The sequence below is a fragment of the Melozone crissalis genome, unplaced genomic scaffold (genome assembly GCF_028551555.1).
Source record: "Melozone crissalis strain CALT ecotype California unplaced genomic scaffold, PUWL_Pcris_2 ptg000036l_1, whole genome shotgun sequence".
NCBI lineage: Eukaryota > Metazoa > Chordata > Aves > Passeriformes > Passerellidae > Melozone > Melozone crissalis.
The window spans coordinates 21,328,145-21,352,037 of NW_026535814.1; the positions used below are offsets into that span (position 1 = coordinate 21,328,145).

Here is a 23,893-nt window from a genome sequence, read left to right on the forward strand (position 1 = left end):
GAATTGCTGGCTGGGAGGGTGGGCAGGCCCTGGCCCAGGGTGCCCAGAGCAGCTGTGGCTGCCCCTGGATCCCTGGCAGTGCCCAAGGCCAGGCTGGATGGGGCTGGGAGCAGCCTGGGACAGTGGAAGTTGGCAGGTGGGTTGGAAATAGATAACCTTTAAAAGTCCTTTCTAGCCCTGATTCTATAATATCTCATGCCCCTGGGACCTGGTTGGAGCCATCTCTGTGCACCGATGTCCATCCAAAGGTTGTCCAGTTCCCTCTGCCCCCCAGCTCAGGGGCATCCACTTCAGGGAGTGGTTTTGGCCAGGGAGAAGCCCGTAAGGCTTCGTTCATCCTTTGGTCCTGGGTTGCAGATAAGCAGAGGCCAAGCCTCAGTGTCTTGCCCTCCTCAGCAGATGGGTGGGTGGTCCCAGTTCCACCTCAGGGTGAGCACCACCAAGAGGACACTTCCTAGGAGGGTCTCAGCATCCCACAGGAGAGCATCCTGCTGCCAGCCACCAGGCACCCAGGAAAATCCCTGCATGGACTGAACTGATGAGAGCCAGGAGTGCCTGTGCAGTAAAGCTCCTGATGTCAAACAGGATTAGCTGCCTGCCTTTGCCTGCCCAGTTTCATTCATTCACAGGCAGGCTGGCCTTTCAATGGACACAGCTGGATTTCCAATGCAAGTGGAATTCCTCCAGCTCTGGTGCCTGGACAAAGGAGCACCTTCCTCCACAGTCAGTTTTCCTCATCTTATAATATCCCTCTTTCCAAATTTGGCCTGTCCCCATAGATCACTTATCACCTCCACCTTATAAAGAGGACACATGGCATGTGCAGAATTTAAAATAAGAAGAATGCATCCTGCTGGCAAAATCCAGCTGGTCTCTGCTGCATCCTCCTGGGCTGCAAGGCTGGGCATCTCCAGACATGGCATTTGCAAGCAGGATCCATCAATCAGACAAAACTGGGGTGCCAGTCATCACCTCAGCCTTGTCTTGGGAGTGGGATGAGCATTTTCTCTGGAACGGAAAAGGTCTGTGAGCAGATTTGGGGATGGTGCTGGGCCTCAGACGCTGCCATATTGTGGAGAAGGGTTTGCAAACTGCCCATCAAACAATCCCCATCCATGTGAAGTAGCCCAAAAATAGGATTTTGTGAGATTTCCTGAAACCATTATGCTTTACACTGAACTTGTGCTATGGGAAATGCAGCCTGTGGTATGGGAGATTCATACTAATACATTTTTCCATGAAGTGGGGGTATCAGCACTGCTGTGGATGCTGGGACGAGCAGGGATTTGCTGTGCTTGATCCTCTGTCTTCCCACCACCTCCTTGTAGCAAGGAGGGGATTGCTGGCCTAGGGTGGGATGCTCCATGGGACATGGATTCTTTGTCTCCTTTTCAGGGAAGGACTCTCAGTGTCTCCAAAATTCCCAAGGTAGCCCAAGGTTTCCTGTGCACACTCATGAAGGCAAAGGGCACATTGCTGGCTCAAGAGTCCCACAGCACTGGGACATGCAGGAATAAAATGAGTGTAACAAGGAGCTCCTGCACTGCTGCAGAAGAGCAAGGCTGCCAAGGGGGAGCTGCTTCCTCTGGGCACTGCATGGGGTGCCTGCAGGGCTGGGTCAAACAGGCAACCCAGCAAGGGAATTAATTTGTTTCTTTGTGGTCCCTTGTCTCCCTTCCAGTCCTTCTCTGTGGGACTGAGAGATTGGCTTGTGATTCTCAGGCAGGTGATTAATTCTCCTTGTCTGTGTGTCCTGCAGATGGCAGGTCTGTCCCTTGCTCGCTGCATGGTAGTGATGTTTTGCTGTGTGTGGGTTCATGGGATAACAGGTCTCTAAGGTGATGATAAACTGCTGTTACCCAGCTGAGCTGACACCCTGACACGTGTTTGGGAACGCAGAAAGGTGTGAGGTAGGAAAGGACAGCAATAAAAATTAATTGATGAGGAAGACAGCTCTGTCACCTGGGTAGTGCTGGAGGAGGTGCTGGCCAACATCCAGGACAAAATGGTGATTGTGGTTGGTTGTGTGCAGACCAGGCTGCTGAATTCACCCTCCTGGTCCCCTCAGAGCTTCCACCCAGACAGTGCTCTGAGATCTCTAGCAACTGCGAGGTCAACAGCAAAACTCCTGTTTGCACATCCAGCATTATGCTCCCACCAGGGTGATTTCAACCTCAGCTAAATCAATAATTAACTGCTTGTACCTCTGCAGCCCCTCAAGGACCTCAGAGACATCACTGGCTGAAGCACCTCATGAGACACCCACGTTGGGTGGGTAATCGCTGCTGGTCCCAGATTTGGAGCCAGATGGAGAGGTCAGGGTGAGACCAGGGGGCAGGAGGTTCAAGTGACCACTCCTCTGGTCACCTCCAGGTGTTTGTAGGCACGAGAAGTGTCCACAGCTACTCTTGGCTCTGGTCATCAGCTGCCTCAGTTACCTACACTGGGGAATGCAAAATTATGTTTCTTGTCCTGGGAGTTTGCCTAGTCCCTGCTTCAGAAAAACCAGTTTTCTGACCTTATTTTCCCCTTCATGCCCAAATCCTTCTGAGAGGAATAAGCACTGTGTCTCTGCCTGGTGGCTGTAGAATCTTTGTTGAATTGTTCTTGCCAAACTGGAATAATTCCATATCCCTGGAATTGTTCAAGGCAGATTGGACGGGGCTTGGAGCAAGCTGGTCTGGTGGAAGGTGTCCCTGTCTATGACAAGGGGTTGTAAAGAGATGAGTTTTAGGGCCCCTTCCAACCCAGACATCCTGTGATTCTATGAATTAGTGACATCTATGCAAGCTACAATCACCCAGTGGTCGGAAGATGTGGGGTGGGTGTCTGTGGGGTGGTGGTCACTGTCCTAGTGGCCTGGACCTTCACCATGAGCTGCATTTGAGGGCCCTCTGTGATTAAAAGGGATCCATTCACAGAGCTGTGGCCATCATGGAGCCAGGTCCACGCTGAAGGTCACTGCTAGGATTTCCTGCTTTTCCCAAAATGGCCAAAACATCCTGAGAAGATATTCTCAGATATCTGCATGTTCAAATGGTGCAGATCCAGCCTGGAGGAAGCGACGTGATGAAAGCCTGTGGGAGTGAAATGCCTCACGGCTGAGTGAAGCCAGGACCTCTGCAAGGCTGGGCACAAGGTGTCATCTGTAATTTAAAGGCTTTATCTGCTTTAAATGTCAATCGCTCCTTTGTTGGAGTCATAATAATTGCCATGATTCGCATGTCTCAGTCACACACCCCAGAGCACTTCTCAGAGGAAGATGAGCAAATCCTTCCCGTTTGTTGCTGGATGGGAAATCAGGGTACAGAGGTGATTGGAGCCCACACAGGGCTGGAAATAAACCTCAGCCTCCTGTGCTGGTGTTCTCCAGGTTCTGCATGGAAGCTGTAGGCTCAGAGCAGTTTGTCTGTCATCACCCTGCTCTGCTCTGTCTTGTCTCCCCACTGGCCGCAGCGTGGGCAGGGATGGTGTGAGGGGATCTCAGTGAGGCTCTGTCCTTGGCTGCAGGCAGAGAGGCCCGGAGTGGGTGGCTGGAGGAAGAGCAGAGCCCATGGAAGAGCTGATGGTCCCATTTCATGTCCCACCACCTCCAGCTGAGGAGTCTCTGTAGTGATGTCCAGGAAGTGAGACTTTCCCAATGAAGCTGTGGTGGTACAGAGGAGCTCAGTGAGACCCCACAAATCCACAGGCAGAGGTGTTTAATCACTCCCTGGTGCTGTCACAGGGTTCTCCAGCACCTCATGAGCTCCTTCCAAATACCAGTGCTCCAAACCACTCATATCACTGGTTTATACTCCTCAGGAAGCAAAGCTGCACACCAGAACCTCCTCCAAACCAGGACCTAAATTCATGTAGTATTTAAATTCTAAGCAGTGAATAATGCAGGTGAGGTTAATTGTGCAAAATGTGATTTATGCAGCCCTTTCTAGGAAGGGAGCAGGCAGAGACTGTGCTTCTCCAGGACAGCAATAAGGGACAGAGGCTGTCCAACCTCTATCTACCAATTCCTTCCTCCTACCTATTGGATTTGTCTTAGCCCTTTCCAAACAGCCATTTAGGACTCCAGCATTTCACATTGCCAGTAAGATCAACTATTTAGCACAGCCTATCTCAGCTTTTTATATAGCTCTTAGCACGGATACCTAAGCATCATATATTTCTTTTTGTGCAGTATTTCTGACTCAGTATTTCCTGCCTCCTTGACAATGACTGAGTAAACAGCAGAGCTGCCAGAGGAAGAGCGCTGTGTTTACAGAGCAACGAGCCCAAATGTGCCTTTATTTTTTAGCCCATCAGAAGGTGGCGATGCTTAAATTCACCCTCATTTTTATCCCTCACTAAACTTTTGCCCTCAAACTTGCTGCTACCAGAATCAGCCATGGGTTGGTGGGCCCAGATCTGGGGAGAAGTTATTTGGAACGTGTCTTAAAAAAAGTGGCGAACTCCCAGGGGAAGAATTTTCAGCTGCAGCTGTCTGAGCTGGAGTGAGGGCTTAGATCCGATGGCAAAATGCTGCTTCTCATCCCACCTGACTCTGCTGCCCACCAAAAATGTTAGAGGAGGGATTTGCCTCCTCTCCCACAGCGTGGCCATTCCTCTTGGCTTGGTCCTAGTCTTGGGAAGGTCTCATGTCCACTGTCATAGCCCAGTGTTGAACTGCGTCTGCAGTGGGATGAGGAGTGGGCTTTCACTTGGCTGCAAGAGTGAACACCCCCAGGAAAAAGGCATTTTGAGTGTCCACTGCTGGCAGGAGCCTCAGCCAGGCTTACAGAGGATCCAGCAGGAGATGTCAGAGGTTTTGCTGAGCCCTGGGCCATCTCTGTGATGTGTGTGAACACAGGCCACGATGAACGTGCTCAGCCGTCAGATTTATGCCCCAACCCTGTCCTGTATGAGAGCTCTTTAGGGGTCCTCTTGGCATCACCCCACTTCCCACATGGTTTCCCAATGAATTCTTCTCCCAAACCAGGCAGAGAAGAAAGGCCAACCCTACCTGGTATAAATACATTTTATTTTAAACTATAGGCACTGAAGGAAGGTCATCCAGGAGACACACCCAGATTATCTACAGGCCAGAGCACCCCCAAATTAGTAATACAATTCATGTTTAAAAATACAGCCAAACTGATGAAAGAGAATTTGCTTACTGCCCTGACATCACCACCTAAGCATGGGGCAGGCCAATCCACAGGTTATTTTTATATAACTCCGTGAGGCATTTCCAGAGCAAATAAAGTTCAGTGGGCAGGGCAGTGACCCGGCTGTCTGGTTCCAGAGCTTTTCAGCCCCCTCAAGGCTCGTCACCAGTGTGTGGAGGTCTGTGGGTCGGGGCACAGCTCCATAGGATGTGCCCCAGGCACACAGGACGTGGGGTTTGTTTCTGACGGCCAGTTCCTCACCTCTCCCACGTGCTGGCTCTGGCTCATCCCTTGGGGTTGCACAGCCTTTGGAGCTGCCCTCAGTGTTGTCAGAGGGTCACTGGGCCTGCTGTGGGCACGGCTGACCCACAGCTGGTGAGTCACACGTGTAACTCCATTAATTGAGCAGCCCAGATGAGCCTGGGTGGCAGCAGTGGTCTCCTCAGACTCCCCAAGGCAGATGGGGCCTCTCTGCACTCAGTGTGCACCATGGTGCAGGTCAGACCTGCAGTCTGAAGGACAAATTTAAGGACAGAGCTTCCTGGACCACCCTTCTGGTGCATGCTAGGACACTGGAGTAGCACCACCCTGAGGCACGTGGATTTCTCAGGATGCTTCAGGACACCCCTGGCCCTGCAAGTCCAGCTGCTGTGGAGGCTCCTGCCAAGCCCTGCTCTGGCCTGTAGGCAAGTGTGGTCCAGAAAAATTCCTCCCACTGGCAAGATGTTCTCCCTGCTTTGTCAGAGGAATCAGTGTCACTGCCTTCCTTTTGCAGAATATGTGCAAATCACCTCCTTTTGCAAAGTTTGACCCATCCTGAGTCCAAAAATGGAGCAAAATTATTCCCACTGCAGCATCACATTCTGTGTGGAAATGTCTGCAGTGCCTTCTGCATCCATCCCACATTCCATCCCCCTCTCCCATCCTTCATAGGGGTCCCTCAAAGTCTGCACAAGCTTTTCTGTGACTGGGGGTGGTGGGGGGCTACAGACACCTTTCTTTTACAAGGATCTGTTCATGTACAAAGGTGGGGAAGTGTTCATTGATGTCTCTGCATCAACCACTGGGTGCCACAGGATGAAAAAAGGAGGGTGATGTGTGGTGGAATCCTTTCCTGCCCAGCTTCCATCTCAGGCCTTGGGATGAGTTTGGTTTGGTTTGCTGGTTGGTTTATGGGATTTCCAGGCAGTTGGTGGGTTTGATGGTTTGGGTTTTTGTACAGAAAATTGTTTACAGAAAATACCTTTTTTTAAAAGACAATGTTGAAGAGTTATTTTTGTTTCTTGCACAGGTACAGAGCAGGGCGTGTTTGAAGCAGGAGAGGGAAGGAGCAGAGTTTCCTGCAGTGTTTTTTGTTCTTTCCCAGTAATCTGGGACTGCAGAGCCCGTGCAGTTATCCCAAGCTGCTAGGAATTTCACAGCATGCCCCAGGGATCCCAAAATACAGCACAGCTCCCCAGGTACACGAGTGTGGAGCTTCCAGGCCCAGGCAGCACAGGAGGTGCTGTAGGGCATCCAGGCTGGGAGAGGGAGGATGGGCTGGGGGCTGGAGCTGGCTGGGATGCTGCATGAGATGCTGGAGACAGTGCCAGGAGAGGGAGAGGAATCCAGGAAAAGCTCCAGGGTTCAAAGGAAACCTTCTGTGCTCTGTATGGGTGGATGGGGCAGATGAGGGGCATGGGATACTCTTGCCTGGGTTTTTAATTTATCATTAATCAGGATATCATGTCTCTGACTTTTTTTTTTTTTTTTTTTTTTTGCATTAAATTTCAGTTTAAAAGTCCAGAACAAGTAATTGGGTAACCTTGGGGTGATAACCAGAGCCAGCAAATAACTCCTCTGTCACTGCCCAGGGATGGGCTGGTTAATGAAAGGATGAACTCTGCAAACTCCTTCGGAGAGTCTGGGGAGACCCAGCAGGATTTGGCTGCAGGTTGACTCCAAAGTCACAGACACAGTTGGGCAACTGACTTATGGAAATGGGTGTAGAGAGGAATTAGTCATCACTGCTTGGTTAATAAGTGCCTCAGCTATTTTACAAGTCTTTTTTCCTGCATATGCAAATGCATATTTTATTTTTCCTTTTGTAATGAAACATATAAATAGCTCCTGCCTTGGATCTTCTGTGCATACAGTTGTGTCATGAAAATGATCGTCCTGCTTTTGCCTGGCTTTCTTTAGCAGCTGCTTCACTTAACTTTGTTCTAAAAGGAAGATCTCCTGTGTGTTGTCCAGGGCAAGAGAGCAGACTTTGGTGTGGTGGCTTTTATATCTCCCCAGCTTTGCAGAGAGCAGCTACAGGTCAGAGTATTTGCAGCAGCAAAGCCCTTTGTCTCAGGCAGTAGGAATAAACTGAGATGAGAAAGATAGAAGGTAATTTATTTAGTTGCTGGATTTCAAAGGTTGTGCAACCTGCACTGGAAACCCACATTGTGGAGAAGGAACTTGTCCTCTTCTTCACTATTCCCCTGCGTAGTGTCACCTAAATTTTAGTGACAAGGAAAGGTCACTGTGGAGACAGGCAAGAAAAGTCGCGTGGGATGTCATGCAAGAACCTCTGCAGTATCTCTTACAACCCAAGGAAACCTTCTTGACTCTGAGCATGATGCACTCCTTTGTGCCATCCTCTTGAAGGGTTTTTGTAAGGTTTTCTGTGTTGGCTTGTGCTCTTTGCCATGTGTTTCCATCACATACATCCCTTTTCGTACCCCACCTTTGGACAAACCCCTTCTTTCTCCCACCTGGCGGTCTGATGGGGAGGCAGCTATCTCCCTGTGTGCTTCCTCCTGATGATGCTGACCCATAAATCACGTCACTGGGATAATCCTTAGTCATAGCAACCATCGGCTCAGGCACAGGGTGACCTTTTAATGCCAAGCCCAGGCTGCCCTGATCTTGTGGTCGGGCAGGGAGCCAGTCTCTGCCATTATTTTGTGAGACGCCAGAGAGCAGCCAGACCATTAGGATGTTCCTGGCCAGACACTGGGTCTGCTGAAGATACTGGAATGAATGGGCTGGGCAGGTCAACCTGGACCACCAAGCCCAGGATGGCCACCATCATTTCCCCTACATTTTGTTTAACCTGTCTGTTGCTGCTTTTTTTCAGTCCTGGTGGTGCTGGCTTCTTCCCTCCTCACCAAAAAATCAAGCCATCCAAACCCAACACATCTGGAAAAGTGACCCTGTGTCTGTTGGGGGCACAGAAGGGTGCAGAGGGCAGACACCATCTCTGGTGCAAGCTGTGGCAGTTATTGCAGGAGTTGGTGATATTTCTGCAGTACCTGCTTTCTGGTGGCTTTGCTCTGTTGAAATTGCAGCCGCTCCGCACGCGTTGAGTAATCTCCCCACTGTTACCAAAGAGTCAGTCAGTCTGTCTGTCCTCCCCCCACCCCGAGTTTCAATTTCCTCCTAATTCCCTCTCTAGACAGCCATTGTCTCTGCTGTGGTGTTGCTGATGCAGCATCTTGTCTCTGTGCCTCTTGCAGAAGGATTTCTCCATGCGGGAGGAGCTGCAGCAGCGGGACGTGGAGCGCTGGCTGGGGTTCATCACCTTCCTCTGCGAGGTCTTCGGCACCATGAGGAGCAGCACCGGGGAGCCCTTCCGCGTCCTCGTCTGCCCCATCTACACCTGCCTCAGGGAGGTAAATGCCTTCCCACTTGTCCTTCGCCACCAGTGGGACAAGCTGTGCAGAGATGCCCATGGTCCATGGAAAGGCTGTGGATGCTCCATCCCTGGAAATGCCCACGGCCGGACTGGACAGGGTTTGGACCAAGCTGGGATAGTGGAAGGTGTCCCTGCCCATGGCAGGGTGTCAGAACTAGACAGAGGTTCTCTAAGGCCCTTCCAGCCCAAACCATTCTGGGATTCCATCTTTGCTTTATAATTCCTAGACATTTGCTCTGCCGACACTTCACACTTCAAAAGTACTTACATCTGCAGGCACTCTTGGCTGTTTCTGCATAGTGTCTTTCTGCTCATTAAAGCACAATAATTAAAGCACACACTCCCTTTGTCCAGCGGCTAGGAAGGACCAAAGTTGGAATGGCAAACCAAGCACTGTAGTTTGTTAATCCCAGTGTTGTGGAAATCCCCACCTAAGCAGCTTTAGCAGCTTCATAAAGCAGGTGAAGCCACCCAAATAGATGAGACAGACCAAGGGGAGGAAGGAGGGAGACAAAGGAAGTCCCTAATGTCCTTAGACCCAACCCAGTGCAGCAGAAACCCAGCCCTGTCACCAGGGTGGGGGATTTTTCAGAACCTGATTTCCTGGTGAGCTCATTGTCAAGCTCCCCGTGGGTCCAAGTGATGGCAGAAACCTAAATGAGTACATACAGAAAAGACAACTCAAGTGTTAATGTTCTATAGAGAAGGAAAGGGCTTCCCTCCATCCTGTTTTAAGGATGGCTTTGTCTCCTGCTGCTGCCTATAGAAGATTTTCTCAGAAAAACCCGCCTTGTTGCCCAGGGTTGGAGCTGTGAATCTCAAATTGTCAGTGGTGCTTCTGTCAGGCCATAAATAACTCACTGTAAAATAAGTTCTCCGCTAGACCTCAGGCAAGGGAAGGATAAAGAAAGTGCTGGTGATAACTTTTTTTACATGCATGGGAAGTTTTCCTCTGAATGCAAACGCGCCATAAACATTTTGTCTGGGTGGTAGTACTGTGGGCAGAGCTCACAGATGGTGACTGGAGCAGAGAGGAGCGCGGGCCTCATGATAAGGCAGACATATCCAGAGGAGGAGATGGGAGAGGGACGCTAAGAATAGCCGAACTTCCCCAAAATCCCTGCCCACGGAGGTATGTGTCACCTTCTGGGGAAGATCTGACGTCTGGCAGAGCCCCCGTGCCCATCCGCTTCCCCTCGCAATCGTGACACAGCACAGCCCTGGTTCTGCCTGAGCTTTTCCCTGCCCACTCCTGTCTGCCCTCGCCGTGCTGTCACTGTCCCTCCTGTCACCCCTCTGCTCTGTGGGGACGTGGTGGTGAGCTAGAGGTGTGCGGAAGGACATGAATTTCATATATCAAGGATATTTTTTGCTACAGGGCAGCTCCATAAAAAGATTCACTAATTATATCAAGATGTCATGCGTAAATTTGCTCTTAAAAATACATCTCTGTTCCTTAGCAGGACAGGTCTGTCCCTGTGGTGTTGTTTGTCACAGATGACTTTACTGGATGATCTTTAATAGCGAGATGATCTTTAGGTCCCTTCCAACCCAAGCTACTCTGTGATTTCTAAGAGGTCTCCTTGCTTAGCTGACATGGGTGAGCCTGACTCCTCTGGCTCCCCTGCCCCAAAATGCTTGCTCTGTGACTGCTCTCTCTGCAGTGCTTTGACCTTGATTCACCCCTCTTCCATGGCTCTGGAATGGGTTTTCATTCTGCTGCCTTTTTTTGTCATTGCCAGCTAATCCTGCTGCACAGGGCCAGCCCAGGGGAAAGGGTCACCGATTTATCAGCAGTGCCAGACTCTGGTTGGCAGACGGTTGCCAGGGCCAAAGGTGGGCTCAGACACAGTCAAGGAGGTGGAGGTGTGCTTTTCCAGCTGCACCCCAGAGAGGACAGGGACATCTGCACAGGCTGGGCCTGCTGGGTGCTCTGTGAGAGTGTGGAAAGCCCCTGACTCTGCAGAGTGTTCATCCCTTGGTGTTCCCCATGAGCCACATGGGCTGGTGACCCAGCTCAGGAGGGGGTGGCACGATGGCCTTTAAAGTTTGGGACTCCCACATGCCTCAGGAGAGGTTCACAAGGTGTAGTAGCACTCAACATGGGTTTTTTTCCCTTCTGCTGATCAGAACATACATCCCCATGTAGAGTCTCAGCCCCTCACCCCTAATTCCTTTCATATTTGATTATTCCCCAGCAAGCTCCCTCTGTGCTGCCCACAGTCCTGCACAGCCCCTTCTGCCTCCATCCACCCATCCTTAAACCATAAATCATTAGCAGAGGCAAGATAACATCTCTCCCTCTGCCTGTCCTTTCAGGTCGCTTGCTTTTTAGTTTCTCTCCTTTTTTTCTCCTTTTTCCCTTTTCCTTTATGGCTGTGGCAGACTCAGCCAAAGGTCAGCGAGGCAGTGAGCAAGAGGAAGGGGAAAATTGCCTGATGACTGAGGCAGGAATGTCTCTTCCCTCCCCCTTGCAAAGCTTCCTCTCTCCAGCTCCTTTCCCCCCAAATAAAAGCTTATTCACACCATCATTAGCTGGCTGGGAGGGGTGAGGGTGGCCACGAGGGCATCAGTGCTGGGTGGGGAGGAGCTGGGGACACGGCTGGGGCACTGAGTGACAATGCCAGCACTATTTATCGATCACTGTGGATGGGTTGGTTTTGTGGGCTGGGAAAGAAAAAAAAAAAAAAAAAAAAAGACAAGTTCATTTCAGGTGAGGCTGGAGCGATAAGTGCTGGGGTTTGCGGGCTGATTGACCCAGGGCCCGTCGCTGTCCTTTGGGAAGCAGGCAGGCCCTGTGCAGGCAAGGCAGTGGGTGTTTAACCATGGCAGAGGAAATGTGGGTCAGAGCTGCCACCTCGCCCAGGCAGCCTTTTGGAATAGCTGTGCCCCTTGGCTCAAGCACAGTCCAGCCAAATTCCCCTCCCAGGAGGGGCCTCTGCTGCATCCTCCTCCATCCCTTGAGCCTGAAATGGGGGGAGAAGGAAGGGACTGCCAGTACATCCAACACTGTAATGGCATCTCCCAGGAGCAGAATTCCTACCAAATAAAAAAGTTTAATTTCCATAACTGTTTTGAGGGGTTTGGGGTGAGGTTTGTGCGGGCTGAGAGTGTGTCCTCACAGCGAGGTCTGGTGAGATCAGCGTTGGGATTTTAGGCAAAGAGAGGGTTTGCCAAGGGAAGCAAAAGGTGAATCCAGCTCTCATTAAAATGGTTTAATGGAGCACACTGTGATTGGATGGTAGTTTGGACTAAAATACTTGCAGTGGGTGAGTGCGTATTTTAGGTTGGAGAAGGGCAATGGATACCCAAGGTTGGCCCAAAGATCAGTCCTGGAGACAACTGGGAAAAAGAGGGAGAGCCCTTTGCAGATGAGAATGAGACTATTGCAGCCCTCAGATCTGGAAAGCCTGGGAAAAGAATAACAAAGCAGAGATGTTAAATAGAAATAAAAGCGCTTTCCTCCTATTCTTCCCTCAGAGCTTCGGGGAATCGAGGGCAAGCTGGAAGAGGGCATTGTTCCTGGGATAAAGGCTTTCCCCAGGGATGGTTATGCTGCAGCCAGGGCACTGTGGGTTTGACCCTTGCCTGCTTCCAGACCTGGCTCTCACTTGGAAGCAGTGGTGGCATCTTGCAGGACCAACATTCTTCCATGAGCCTTTTATTTGGTGAAAGCACTTTTAGCATTATTAGGAAGTTGTTCTGTCTCCTGTGCATGATGGTCTTCAGTGAGAGTGATGTCCCAGTCTCTCCTTCCAGCCCTACAAGCCCTCTTGGCTATAGCCTCAGTTTATTTCACAAAAGCACTCTAAATTTGTCCCTGAACATCTCCTTCCAGGATGGTGAGAAGTGAGCATGCTGACATCTTTCCTGCTCCAAAGCCTCTGCCCCATGTCCAAACACCACGGACCATGCTGAGCCATGCTCCAGCAATGCTTCATGTTGCATGTCTCCCAAAACCAACTAAAACCAAGAGAAGAGCCAAGGTGCTTTGGTTCTTGCAGCCTGGCCATATTTCTTCTTTTCTGTGGTCTTTGGCAGAGTCAGCAGAATGGAGAAAATGGGTGGTTAAGGCAAGGAAGCAGCGAATGTCAGCTGAACCATCAGAGCCCTGTGCGCAGTGCAAGAAGTGCCCCATGGCTACTGAAGATGTGGACATAATAAATAATATTATTTACCATCTATTGTTCACTGATTGTCACCACTTTTGCCTTCCCCAAGCACAGTTGTAGCTGTCTGTCCCTCATCCAGCTCTGTGCTCCCATGTCTGTGTGTGAGTCTGCAGGGTGGCCGTGGGCCGCCCCAGCTTGGTGCCCTCCCAGTTTCATCCCCTGGTGCTGCTGGGGAGGGGGAACATTAGGACTGGATCCTGAGGGGCCCAGCCCAGTTTTAGGTGAGGTCTGAGGTCTGCAGGGAAGGAGGGATCACACCCAGTGTGGCTGTTGATGGGTGTTCTTGGGAGGTTTGCCTCCCCTGCTGTCTGTCTCATCCTCAGTGGAGGTTGTTGGGACACCAACCCAGGAGGTGCCCCTGGGGCTGGGAGCTGCCACCTCCCTGCCAGCCCTTGCCAGGAGCAGCCACTTCCAGCCCCGGTGGTTGGTGCCAAGTGCTGCTTTGGATGCATTTGTTTGTTCTTACAGTGCCATTTAGCAGCCAGGTAACCTGAGCAGTTGCCTATGGCAGCGGAGCAGGGAGGTGGAAAAACTGGCTCGAGGGACTCAGGCTCAAGGTGATGCCATGTGGCAGTAATGCCACTCAAGGGTCTCTCGAGGCACCTCACCAGCTGGTGTCCCCCACAGGGAGGGCTCTCCCCCTCTCACCCCCCATAATAACCCCATCCCACCCCTCACCCATGTCACTGTGCTCTTCTCCTGCACAGGGCTGATCTTTTGTTGCAAGTTTTAAGTTTCTTCTTGACATTTTTCTTCACCCCACTGAGGTCCCTCTCATTAGCAGCCCCTTGAATACATTTCAGTACATCCCAGACTTGCTGTCACTTTCAAACTTCATAAGATTGCACTCCTTATCTCCTCCAAGTCACAGATAAGGATGCTAAATAGGGCAGGTCCTGGATAACAACTTGGTATTTGTTACCATTCCTGGCCTTCAGGCAGAGTTGGGTTGGAACCCACTGGCTACAACCCTCTGAGCCAAACCCTCCAACCCATTTTTTACCCATCTGGTTGTCCTGGCTTGGATACAAAGGGACTGGATATCAGGGGTGACAGGGAGCTGCCTTGGCACCACCCCACTCTGAGCCTTGGCTGGGGCAGGTTCAGAGCAAACCCCAGGAAGCAGCTCATCACAGAAAGGCTAATTAAACTGCAAAAGGTTGTGCAGGAGGCTGCAGGACCAATTCATAGAGATCCCTCCAGCATGAGAGGGTTGTTGCTTCTGAGGCTGTGTGCCCCAGGGGTATCCCCTTCAGAGGGATGCAGTCACTGGCCTGACCCAAGACAGATGATTTTGGGGTCTCAATAGCAGCCCTGGGGAGCCAGGGCAGCTCCCAGGCGCTGTGAATCAGCAGGGATCAGACCCAGCAGGCTGGCAGCAGGCAGGACAGTTGCTTCTCTGCAGGAGTTGTCTCCTACCTCCAGTCTGGTTGGCAGAGACAGTCCCATTTCAGCATCGTTTAAAATCTTGGCACGCTCCCATCGCTTCCCTGCCTTGGTACAGGCTGCTGACTGAAAGCCTCGGGGTGGTGGTGCAGGGAGGATAAATACTCCCTGTCTAATTGCCTTCCCCCTACGTCTGAGTCTGCGGTGCAGCGTGTAGACGGGTATCCACTCCCCTCCCTTCTCTCAGTGCCTGTTATCTCCTGGGGCCATGCTGCGTAATTTAGCAAAATATTCTAACACAGTAATTAACGTCTGAACTTCAAGAGGGCACTGCCTTTTCACTGTCTCCTTCAGAGGAAGAAAAAGGAAAACCTTCCCGGCTGCAGTCGGATGAGCGGGGAGGGTGGTGCTCTTTGGAAAAGAAAATTGTATCTTTTAACGTTGGTTGTGTTTTGTTAATCACTCTCACTTTTTAAAAAGCATCAGCCTTTTGAGTTTGAAAAAGGGTCTTTGACAGTATAATGAGATGCTAGGATTTTTAATATTACTCTCCGAGTCAGAGAGTGAAACAGAATTTTTGCTTTATCAAATGAGCAAAGGCACCTAGGGGCTTAGATCTTGACCCCACACCAGACTTCCACTCAGGAAGCTCCATGAGGCCAGATCTGAACAGAGAAAATATGTCTTTTACGAAGAAGGAGACTTATATCCTCACAGAAGTCCCCTTCTGGGGATGTATGTTCTGCAAAAAATCAAAGGTTTGGTCTCCAATCCAGTGGGGCTGGGACAAACTGGGAAGTGTTTTGTGTGGGGAAAGGATGGAGGAGGAATGAGGAATGTGGGCATGGGAGGGAAGGGATTTCAGAGAATGAGTGAAAAAGGGGTACTGGGGCTCAGGGCCACTGGGAGGAAGGAGAAATGAGGGGAACAAGTGGGCAGTTGTCTTGGGAGTCCAGGAGATGTGGGTTGAAGACATGGAAGGTCTGGGAGGAAGGTCTGGGATTTGGAGCAGGTGGGGCACGTTGATGTGAAGGGGATATGGGCTTGCAGAGCCGTGATAGGAGGCAGAGTGCAGGAGCAGAGTCTGCAGAGAGGAAGGGTGGATGCCTGTCTGTAGGACCACGCAGGGCAGGGGTGGATGTCCCTGTAACCTCTGTGCCTGACATACATTAGGAATAATTTACCATGCAAAAAGCTCCCACATCCCCAGACCCCCATAGCTGTGCTGGCAAAAATGCTCCTATGAATGCAGCTTGTTTGGGAAACAAGCGATTTCCTTTAATCCTGGTCATTTTGGTCCAAGGGCATAGTTAAGGTGGAGGAGGTCAGGTGTTATCTGGGAGCAGGTGAGGACGGGCCAGACCAGGGAGGGCTGCCCAGTGCCTGTGAGCCCATCTGCCCTGCTGAGTATTGTATGTGCAGGAAGATATTCTTGGAAAGCCACAGGACTCATTCGGTCCCAGCACCAAAACCGTGGTGTTGTATCTTAAATAGAGGAGGGAAAATGCCACCCTCATTTCTCTGGGACCCCTGGAGAAGTCAGAGGAAGCAATTTGTGCAGATAAAGAAGTGAAGTCAGATACCATCTCACAGGATGGTCCCTCCTCCTCGCGTGGCTTTGTTTTTCTCCCTCGCCCTCCGTACCAGGCATTGTTAGTTCCCAAAAACCCTTTCAATGGGATGTAAACACAACTATTTGCGTCTGCCGCCGCCGCCGCTGCGCGCTCGCTGCCTCTGCAGAGCCAGGAAAGCGCAGAGCCTCCGGCCAGCCAGGGTGGAGCCCGCTGCAGTCAAGCGCCATGGTCTCGCCGCTGTTTCTTTCCATGTTTTGTGTTTCCCCGGGACCCTTGGGATGAGATCACATCCTCCTCTCCCAGGGTTATTATGTCTTCGGACGGGCAGGATGAAGCCGGTCGTCTGGGTGGCTTGAACTCCCTGTGCACCCAGACCGGGTAGCTCTGCTCCGTCTGTCCTGCTCACCTTCGGGTCCTGGAGGTCCACCTCCAGCCAGGGGATGTGTAACCACCAGGCTACTGTTGGATTGCAGCGTCTGGGTTGATGGGTGACCAAATTTTCTTCATCATTGTCTCCAGTAATTGCCTCTTAATGGTTTCCATCTTCTCAGGAATTTCTTCTGCCTGTTCCAGATCCGGGGAGAGAGAGTGTCGTGTTTCATGGTTTCCCTTGCCTACAATGGAAAGGAGTAGGAGGAGTTTCCCACGACTGGGTACAGGATTTTGTTCCTCTGGCCTTAATTCAATTTGCTGTTAAGTATCTCTGAGTTCCTCAGGAGCCTGACAAGGAGGAAAACCAACATTTTGGTTTACTCAATGCAATAAACAAACTAATCTCTTCTTACCATCCTCCCAGGGAGTCCTGGTTGTGTAATAGGAGAACAGAAATCTCCCTCTGATCTGAGGGGAGCACGTCAATGCCAAAGGAGTTGGTGCCACCAAAACTCATTTAGGTTGCCCAAAGTGTGTTAGAGAAGGTGTCTGCTATGGCCATGGCTCTGGTGCAGCCATGCTGGGACAAGCAGTTCAGCACAGAGCTCCTTGCCCCCTGTGCCACCTCATCTGGGCAGCTGCCTGTGGGATCAGCAGTGCCCTGTGCTGGTGAACTTTTCCTAAGGAAGCAGCAGGAGCTGCTGTCAGACATTCTCACCCAGGCTGAGACCATGACATCCCATCAGGAAACTGGGAGAAGAGTTCCCTGCATGAGACACATGGTGTGGTGGCATCTTGTGCATCTTCTGTAGCCTTGAAGACTTCCCAGATCCCCAGAGAGGTGTGAGCAGAAGGGAATGGGGAGAGAAGCACCATTGCTAGTGGAGGCAGCTGGACACAGACTGCCTCTCACAGCTCAGCTGTGTTTTTAAATTCCAACAAATCACGTTTTGGAGCATGGCAGAGCCTGTGCCTTGTGCAGAGATCAGCACAGACAGCTCCATAAGGGAAAGGTTTCCCCCAAAACTTTGTGTTTGGGCAACCCCAGCATCAAATGGGTGAGCAGAAACTATTTCACCTATGCCTGTGAGCTTCTAGAAGTCTGTTTCTATGTGCTCGCTTGTTTCTTCCCCAGAGAAAGTCAGTCTCATCTGACTTCCCTCACTTCCAGAAGGGTACTGGAAGGTATACCCCCCTTTAGAGGGGGTGGTGCTGGCACAGCTTGTTGGTAGGCACAGGATGACTCAGCTGACCTTCTGATGTCCTGGGTTAAGGAATTGATGGTAGCAAATTGTAGAAATCCTGAAACTGGCCCTGCGGTGCAGCATTTTGCAATCACTCATCCCCACAACCTTGTTTGTACTTTGCATGTTCCTAAGTCTTGGCTGTTTTCACCATCCTGCGTCCTGAGGAGAAGTGGAGCTGTACCATTGCCTGTGTCTCAGAGAAGTGACTCTCCCCATCAGAGCCATGCAGTCCCATGGATCTTATCTTATCAGGCATCTTCCTTAAAGACTTGTGACAGTAGGTCAGTAAGGGGCTGCTGGAAAGGCAGAAAATTGCTATTGATGTCTGTCTGCAGAGAGACCGTGAAGCAGAATTGGCCTGGGCTCCCACCTAGCAGACCGTGGGGATTCCAGGAGGTTTTGGGAGCTGGAGTTCCCCAGCTGTGGTCCATTAGAGCACTAAGGCTGCCTGCAGAGCTGTGTTAGCACCTAAACTGCACTGTCAGATATAGGGGATGGTCACAGAACCACGGAATGCTTTGGCGTGGAAAGAACATTTAAAGCTCATCCCATTCTACCCCCTGCCATGGGCAGGGACACTTTCCACTAGCCCAGCTTGCTCCAAGCTCCAAGTCCAACCTATCCTGGGACACTTCCAGGGATCCAGGGGCAGCCACAGCTTCTCTGGGAAACCTGTGCCAGGGTCTCACTACCCTCATTTAAACAAGTCCTTTCATCTATTTAGTCTGAATCTCCCCTTTTTTAGATTAAAACTGTCACCCCTTATCCTGTTGCTACAGTTAACTTAGTCCTAAAAAAAGTTTTAAGACTAAAAACTTTGTTGTTATCTTTCTTATAAGCTCCCCTCATGAGGGGGTGTCCATGATGATCCCAACCACAGAGCTGGAACAGATCCATCGTTCAGAGGACCAAGTCCATCATGGCCCTTCCCAAGGCACTTTCTGGTTAAAAGCAGGACTGGGAAGCATCATCTCTCCCACGCTTCCAGTACAGTTTGTCCATTCTGCTTAAGCTCCAAGTGGCACAAATAACTGATATTCCTGAAGGAAATGTGTCTCCCTTTTCCCCCTGGCCTTGCTCCACACCAGCAGCGAGCCGATTGCTGCACCTGGGCCATGCGTCTGCAGCACGCTGGTTCCCCTGAGGTCATGCTCCACAGTCCCTGGGAGGGGGGAACACTGTGAGGCACCTCCTGGTGACCCAGGTGTGTATGAAGAGCATACCTGTGGGCAGGCTCAGCCCCGAGGCTGCCGGGGTGTCCGTGCCTGTTGCCACTGGAGCCGTGAACCCAAGCTGCCCGTCGGGGAGAGCGGCGCGTGGGCTGCGGTCAGCCCGGCTTTCCCTGCCTCTCATCCCAGCCTCTCCCAGTGGTTCTGCATGGATATTTTCCAGGTTTCTTGTGCTTTCATGCTGGAGTCATCACCGAAGCGTCGTGAAATGCTGCATGCTAAGGGGTAGTTAGTGGCCAGCATTGCTTATGTGTCGTTTTGCAAGCGATATCTTACACAGTAATTAGCACTGTGCCTTGCAGGAGAAATATCATTGCATCTGGAAAGGGTAATGCGTGTGTTGGGCTGCTCCCACCCCATCTCCTGGGGAGAGTTGCTGAAGAACACAATTAAACCTGCGTGGTTTAGTGATAAGGGGTGGTGGGACGGGTTCTCCTGTCCTCCTCGTGGTGTGGGCACCCCTGAGAATACCAAGTAAGCACTTCAGCTTCTCAGCAGGCCAGGTGATCTCAGAAAGCAGATAGTAAACCCAAATATTTGGGGTGAGTCCCAGTGTGTTCGCTTTGTGGTTTGCTCCTGGTGGCCTGCACCCCATACACAAGCATCTCCTGCTGCTCAGCCGGACCAAGCTGGCTCTGTCTGTGATGAGGCATAGCTGCAGTTTTAGGGCTCCTTTGGTCCTTCAGCCATGGCTGCGTGTCCACTCCGTGTGGCTTGTGATGCTTACCTCGGCAGAGATGTGAAGAGAAGGCTCTGGGGCCATGGAGGCCGGGGGAGATGGGTCCCAATAGCACACCACGGATGCCAGTTTTGCTCAAGAGCCACCTTGCAAGGCACTGCAACTCACCACAGCACACAGCACTTCCAGGAGCAGACCCTAAAACTTAGTTTGGGTTCCTTATGCAAATATCTAGCACCCAGCGCCCACCTGGGCACGCTGGCTCTGCAGAGGACCTTGTCCAGTGCTCATCTCTCCGAGTGACACAGAATTTCGAATGAGAAGGTGCCTGATACCTCACACCAGTCTGCAAGGCAGCGAGTCCAGCACCAGAAACAAAAGTGAGAAGCCTTTCGCAACTGAGGCTGGGTATTATATGACTGGCCGGGCAGATTCTGGCATGCAGCCTCCTCTCTTAGGAAATCAGGCAGACTCTTTGTCTGCTCTCCAGCAGGAACTGCTGCTTTCATTGCCCAGCTTCGCCCGATACAGGGGAAACCGGCTGGAGAGCAAAGGGAAGTTTTTCTCGCAGACAGCCCCAGCCTCCAGGGGATGATTACAGGTTAAACTGAGGAGCTCGAGAGTCCCAGCTCACCTGCCCTCTTGTCTGCCTCATGCTGCTCTTTCAGATCCCTCGTCCACGTCCATCAGCTGGCTTGAGCCCTGTGGGAACCTGGTGGAGAGGGAAGGGATGGTGCCCACAGTGGGATTTGGGCAGAGGCAGGCAGCAGGGAGGAGCAGCTATAAATAGTTAAATAAATAATAATTCCAATGTGGGAGTGCTGATTTAATGGGTATAGAGTGTTTACCTTAAAATATTTTAAGTAAATATGAATTAGAGTGCAAACAGTGAATGCAATTGGCTGGGTGGTCACACGAGTGCTGGGACTTTAGGGCTGTGATTTCCATGCAGCTCTCAAAACTTTTTTACTTTTTTTTTTTTTTTTTGCAGCCCTGGTCAGGTCTGACTCAGGGGTGACAGAGCTTTGGGAAACACTGTGTTCTGGCTGAAGGAACCTTGCCAGTGCTTTAAATGCCTGGTGCTCACATGGGGCACCATCAGTGGGGTTGAAATACCCTTTGATAAATACAAGCAAGTTGTCATTGATGGGTGAGGATATCCATAGTGGGGACCCCAGGCAGCGCAGTCCTTGCAGTCAGCAAGGTTCAGTGCCCACGCCAGGCTCCCTGATCTCCTCCTGCTCTGTCATGCAGGGCTCAGAGGCAGACAGTGCCTACACCCCAGCATGCTGCAAACATGGTCAGCAACACACAGAGACACAGTGGCATCGTTCTCATCCTCCAGGCTTCAGTCCGTTGCACTGATGCAGGTGGCTGGCAGCCATCTGTGGCCATGGATTTGGACTCTGGTTCTCCAGAGCAGCAGCAGATCTCCCTGCTGGGCTGTCCCTCATGCACAGGGATGTGCCTGGGCTTGGTGGGCAGGCTGTGGGCCTCCTCAGCCTGCCTGTCTCAGGCAGAGGCTCACCTGTAGTGCCTCAGAGCTGGTATCCCTTGGTAGCCTATGGAGCAGTGGAGCATGTGGTACCTGGGTGGGCAGGGTGGGGCACATGGTGCCTTGGAGGGATGGAGCTGGTGGATCCCGGGTGGATGAGGTGCAGTGCATGGTACCTGGATGGACAAGGTGGAGCACATGGTGCCTCCATGGACAAGGTGGAGCACATGGTGTCTCCATGGACAAGGTGAGCACATGGTGTCTGCATGGACAATGTGGAGCGCGTGGTGTCTGCATGGACAAGGTGGAGAGCACATGGTTCCTCCATGGACAAGGTGGAGAGCACATGGTGTCTGCATGGACAAGGTGGAGCACATGGTGCCTCCATGGACAAGGTGGAGCACATGGTGTCTCCATGGACAAGGTGGAGCACATGGTGTCTCCATGAACAATGTGGAGAGCACATGGTGTCTCCATGGACAAGGTGGAGCACATGGTGTCTCCATGGACAAGGTGGAGCACATGGTGTCTGCATGGACAAGGTGAGCACGTGGTGTCTCTATGGACAAGGTGGAGCACATGGCACCCTGATGGACACACTGGAGCACACCCATTCTCCTTGTTCAGCCAAGTCACATCAGAGGAAGATCAGGTGTCCATGAGGGCAGTGTGAAATTGGAGGATGCCTGCCCAGGGCCGGGGGTAGGATGTGTTCTCTGTTTCATCACAGGTGAGACTGTTCCTCATTATCCAAGTACCTGAGCACTTGACAGGGACATGTTCATCCTCACAAACACCTTTTGAGGTAGGGAGGCATGTCCCAGCCCTGTGTGTGGGAGCTGGGGCTAGGGAAGTTGCAGCCTTTCTATGACCACATATCCTGGGCAGGGAGCAGGATCACTGAGGAGACCATGGCAGAGGAAAGGCTGAAGTCAATCCTGACTACTTTCAAGCTTTCATTTTTGTGTTATGTTCTTTACTGAAGAATACCAAAAATAAGAAAGGTGTTGTTAAAAGGTATTGTCTGTTACTTTATTTTGCAGCCCTGCTTCATGCCATGCTCATGAGCTAAATACCCCAGGAGGGAATATCTGGACTACTGCCTGTTTATATTATTCCCTAACTGATATTTTTTTTTCATTGTTGGTGTTGGGTTTAAAATAATCTCATGTTTTCTTGTGAGGAATCTGAACTGTTTGTGAGAACTTATCTCAGAGCACATGGCTTGGGCTTAACTAATATTTTCCAAACAACTTAGGAGAAAGATAAACTGGGGGGTGGGGTAGAAAAAAAAACCTGTTGGATGATTTGAGAAACCCTGGCTGAAGTTTTGGCTAAGGAGGGGGACAGAGTGCTCAGTGAGATGCTGTGAACACCATCCTCAAAGCAAACAATCTGCTTTCTGCTGAAAACAGGAGACAAAGCTCTGAGAGCAGTGGTAGCTCCTTGTGTTGCCTCTTCTTTCCCCTATCTGTTTTCCAGCCAACGTGAAGCTGGTAAACAGACATTTATTTGTTGAGGGAAGGAAGCATGGAAAAATAAGAATGGGACAGAGAGATGGTAAGGCCTAGAGTCACAATTCTGATTTTAACTGATGGATATGACTTTGGAGTAACGTTTAGTTACACTGAGCGATTTTCATATGGGCAGTTTTAATCAGTTCAACTGCTTTTAAAAAGTCTACTTCTCTCTAATGAATGTCAGATGATAGTGAAGCCAGTTTTCCCATCTTTTTTCCTTTTGCTCAGTGGTTACTGCACACAGGGATTATCTCAGAGTCATCAGGGCTTGTTCTTTGCAAAGTGATGGGATAGAAGTAGCTGTGAGTGTTGCCAGTACCTGTAACTGTCATACAGATGAGAACAAAGGAAAATCCATATTTTTGTTCCCATTTTGAGGATCCTTGCTCGTGATTTCAGTGTTTGTGGGGTGAGACATGCTGAGCTCCTACACTTTGCCATTGTCAGATGGAGCTGTTGACACTTGCTACACACCCTGAGTCTGAACCAAGAGAGATGAGCATCATCCTGCACTGTCCTGTGCCATGCCCAACAACATTTTGGGTTTTTCCTCAAAGCTACTCCTGCTTGCAAGCTCGTGTTTGTAACTCAGAGTTCATGGAGAGCAGAGCAGGGTTGGATTTGTGCACCTGAGACTCTGTAGTTTCATTGGCACCCCTGCCCCTGCAGCACTGTGTAACCAGCCTAGAAGGAGCCATATTAATTACAGTGAATTGGATGTAGCTCAGGCACTTTTGTGGCTGTCAGAAGTGTCCCCACGGGGATGGAGAGGTTCAGGGGTGGGTGGCAGAGCCCTTCTTTCCAAACAGCCACTCCTAGGTCTGTGCTACTCCAGTGTTGTTGACTGATGGCTGCATTTATTCCCTGTGTGTGTGAAATGAGTGTTTTTATCCCACTGCCTGCCGTGGGATAAAAAAAAGCAATGCAACCTAAACAAAATCTATTATGAAAGTTGTTAATCTAAATTTTACCCCATGTTTTGTCACTGTTTATTTTAAATTTTTGTATGGACAATCTGTTTTCTTCCCTCCTTCTGATTTTGTGTCCTTTCTCCTGGAAGTGTCAAATGCCAAGCAGGATGAAGACATAGAAAGTTGTAAGGGAGGAGGAGGAGGAAGAAGATCGTGCATTCCTCACTGTTTGTCCCTTCTGTCTTTTGCAGTTGTTGCAATCTCAGGATGTGAAGGAGGATGCCGTGCTTTGCTGCTCCATGGAGGTAGGGAAGCACCTCTACACCTGCCCTGATCTCATTGCTGTACCCCTTCCACGCTTGCCCATGCATGTGTCAAGCAGCTGTTGGATGTTTCCAGACCCAACAGCTGTGTGGCCTCAGTGCATTTTGGAATGATCAGATGGATTGGGTTGGAAGGGACCTTTGGAGGTCATTTAGTCCAACCCATCTGCAATGATCTTG

General features: G+C 50.8%; 1 protein-coding gene across 2 annotated transcripts in view; it reads left to right on the forward strand.

Moving 5' to 3' along the window:
• Positions 1 to 23,893, forward strand: part of CTIF (cap binding complex dependent translation initiation factor) — a 146,087-nt gene that overhangs the window by 115,965 nt on the left and 6,229 nt on the right. For both annotated transcript variants that reach the window (XM_054283461.1, XM_054283462.1), the window contains exons 10-11: positions 8,627 to 8,782; positions 23,642 to 23,695. In XM_054283461.1, the coding sequence (XP_054139436.1) occupies positions 8,627 to 8,782; positions 23,642 to 23,695 (210 nt within the window). The remainder of the gene's footprint in view (positions 1 to 8,626; positions 8,783 to 23,641; positions 23,696 to 23,893) is intronic.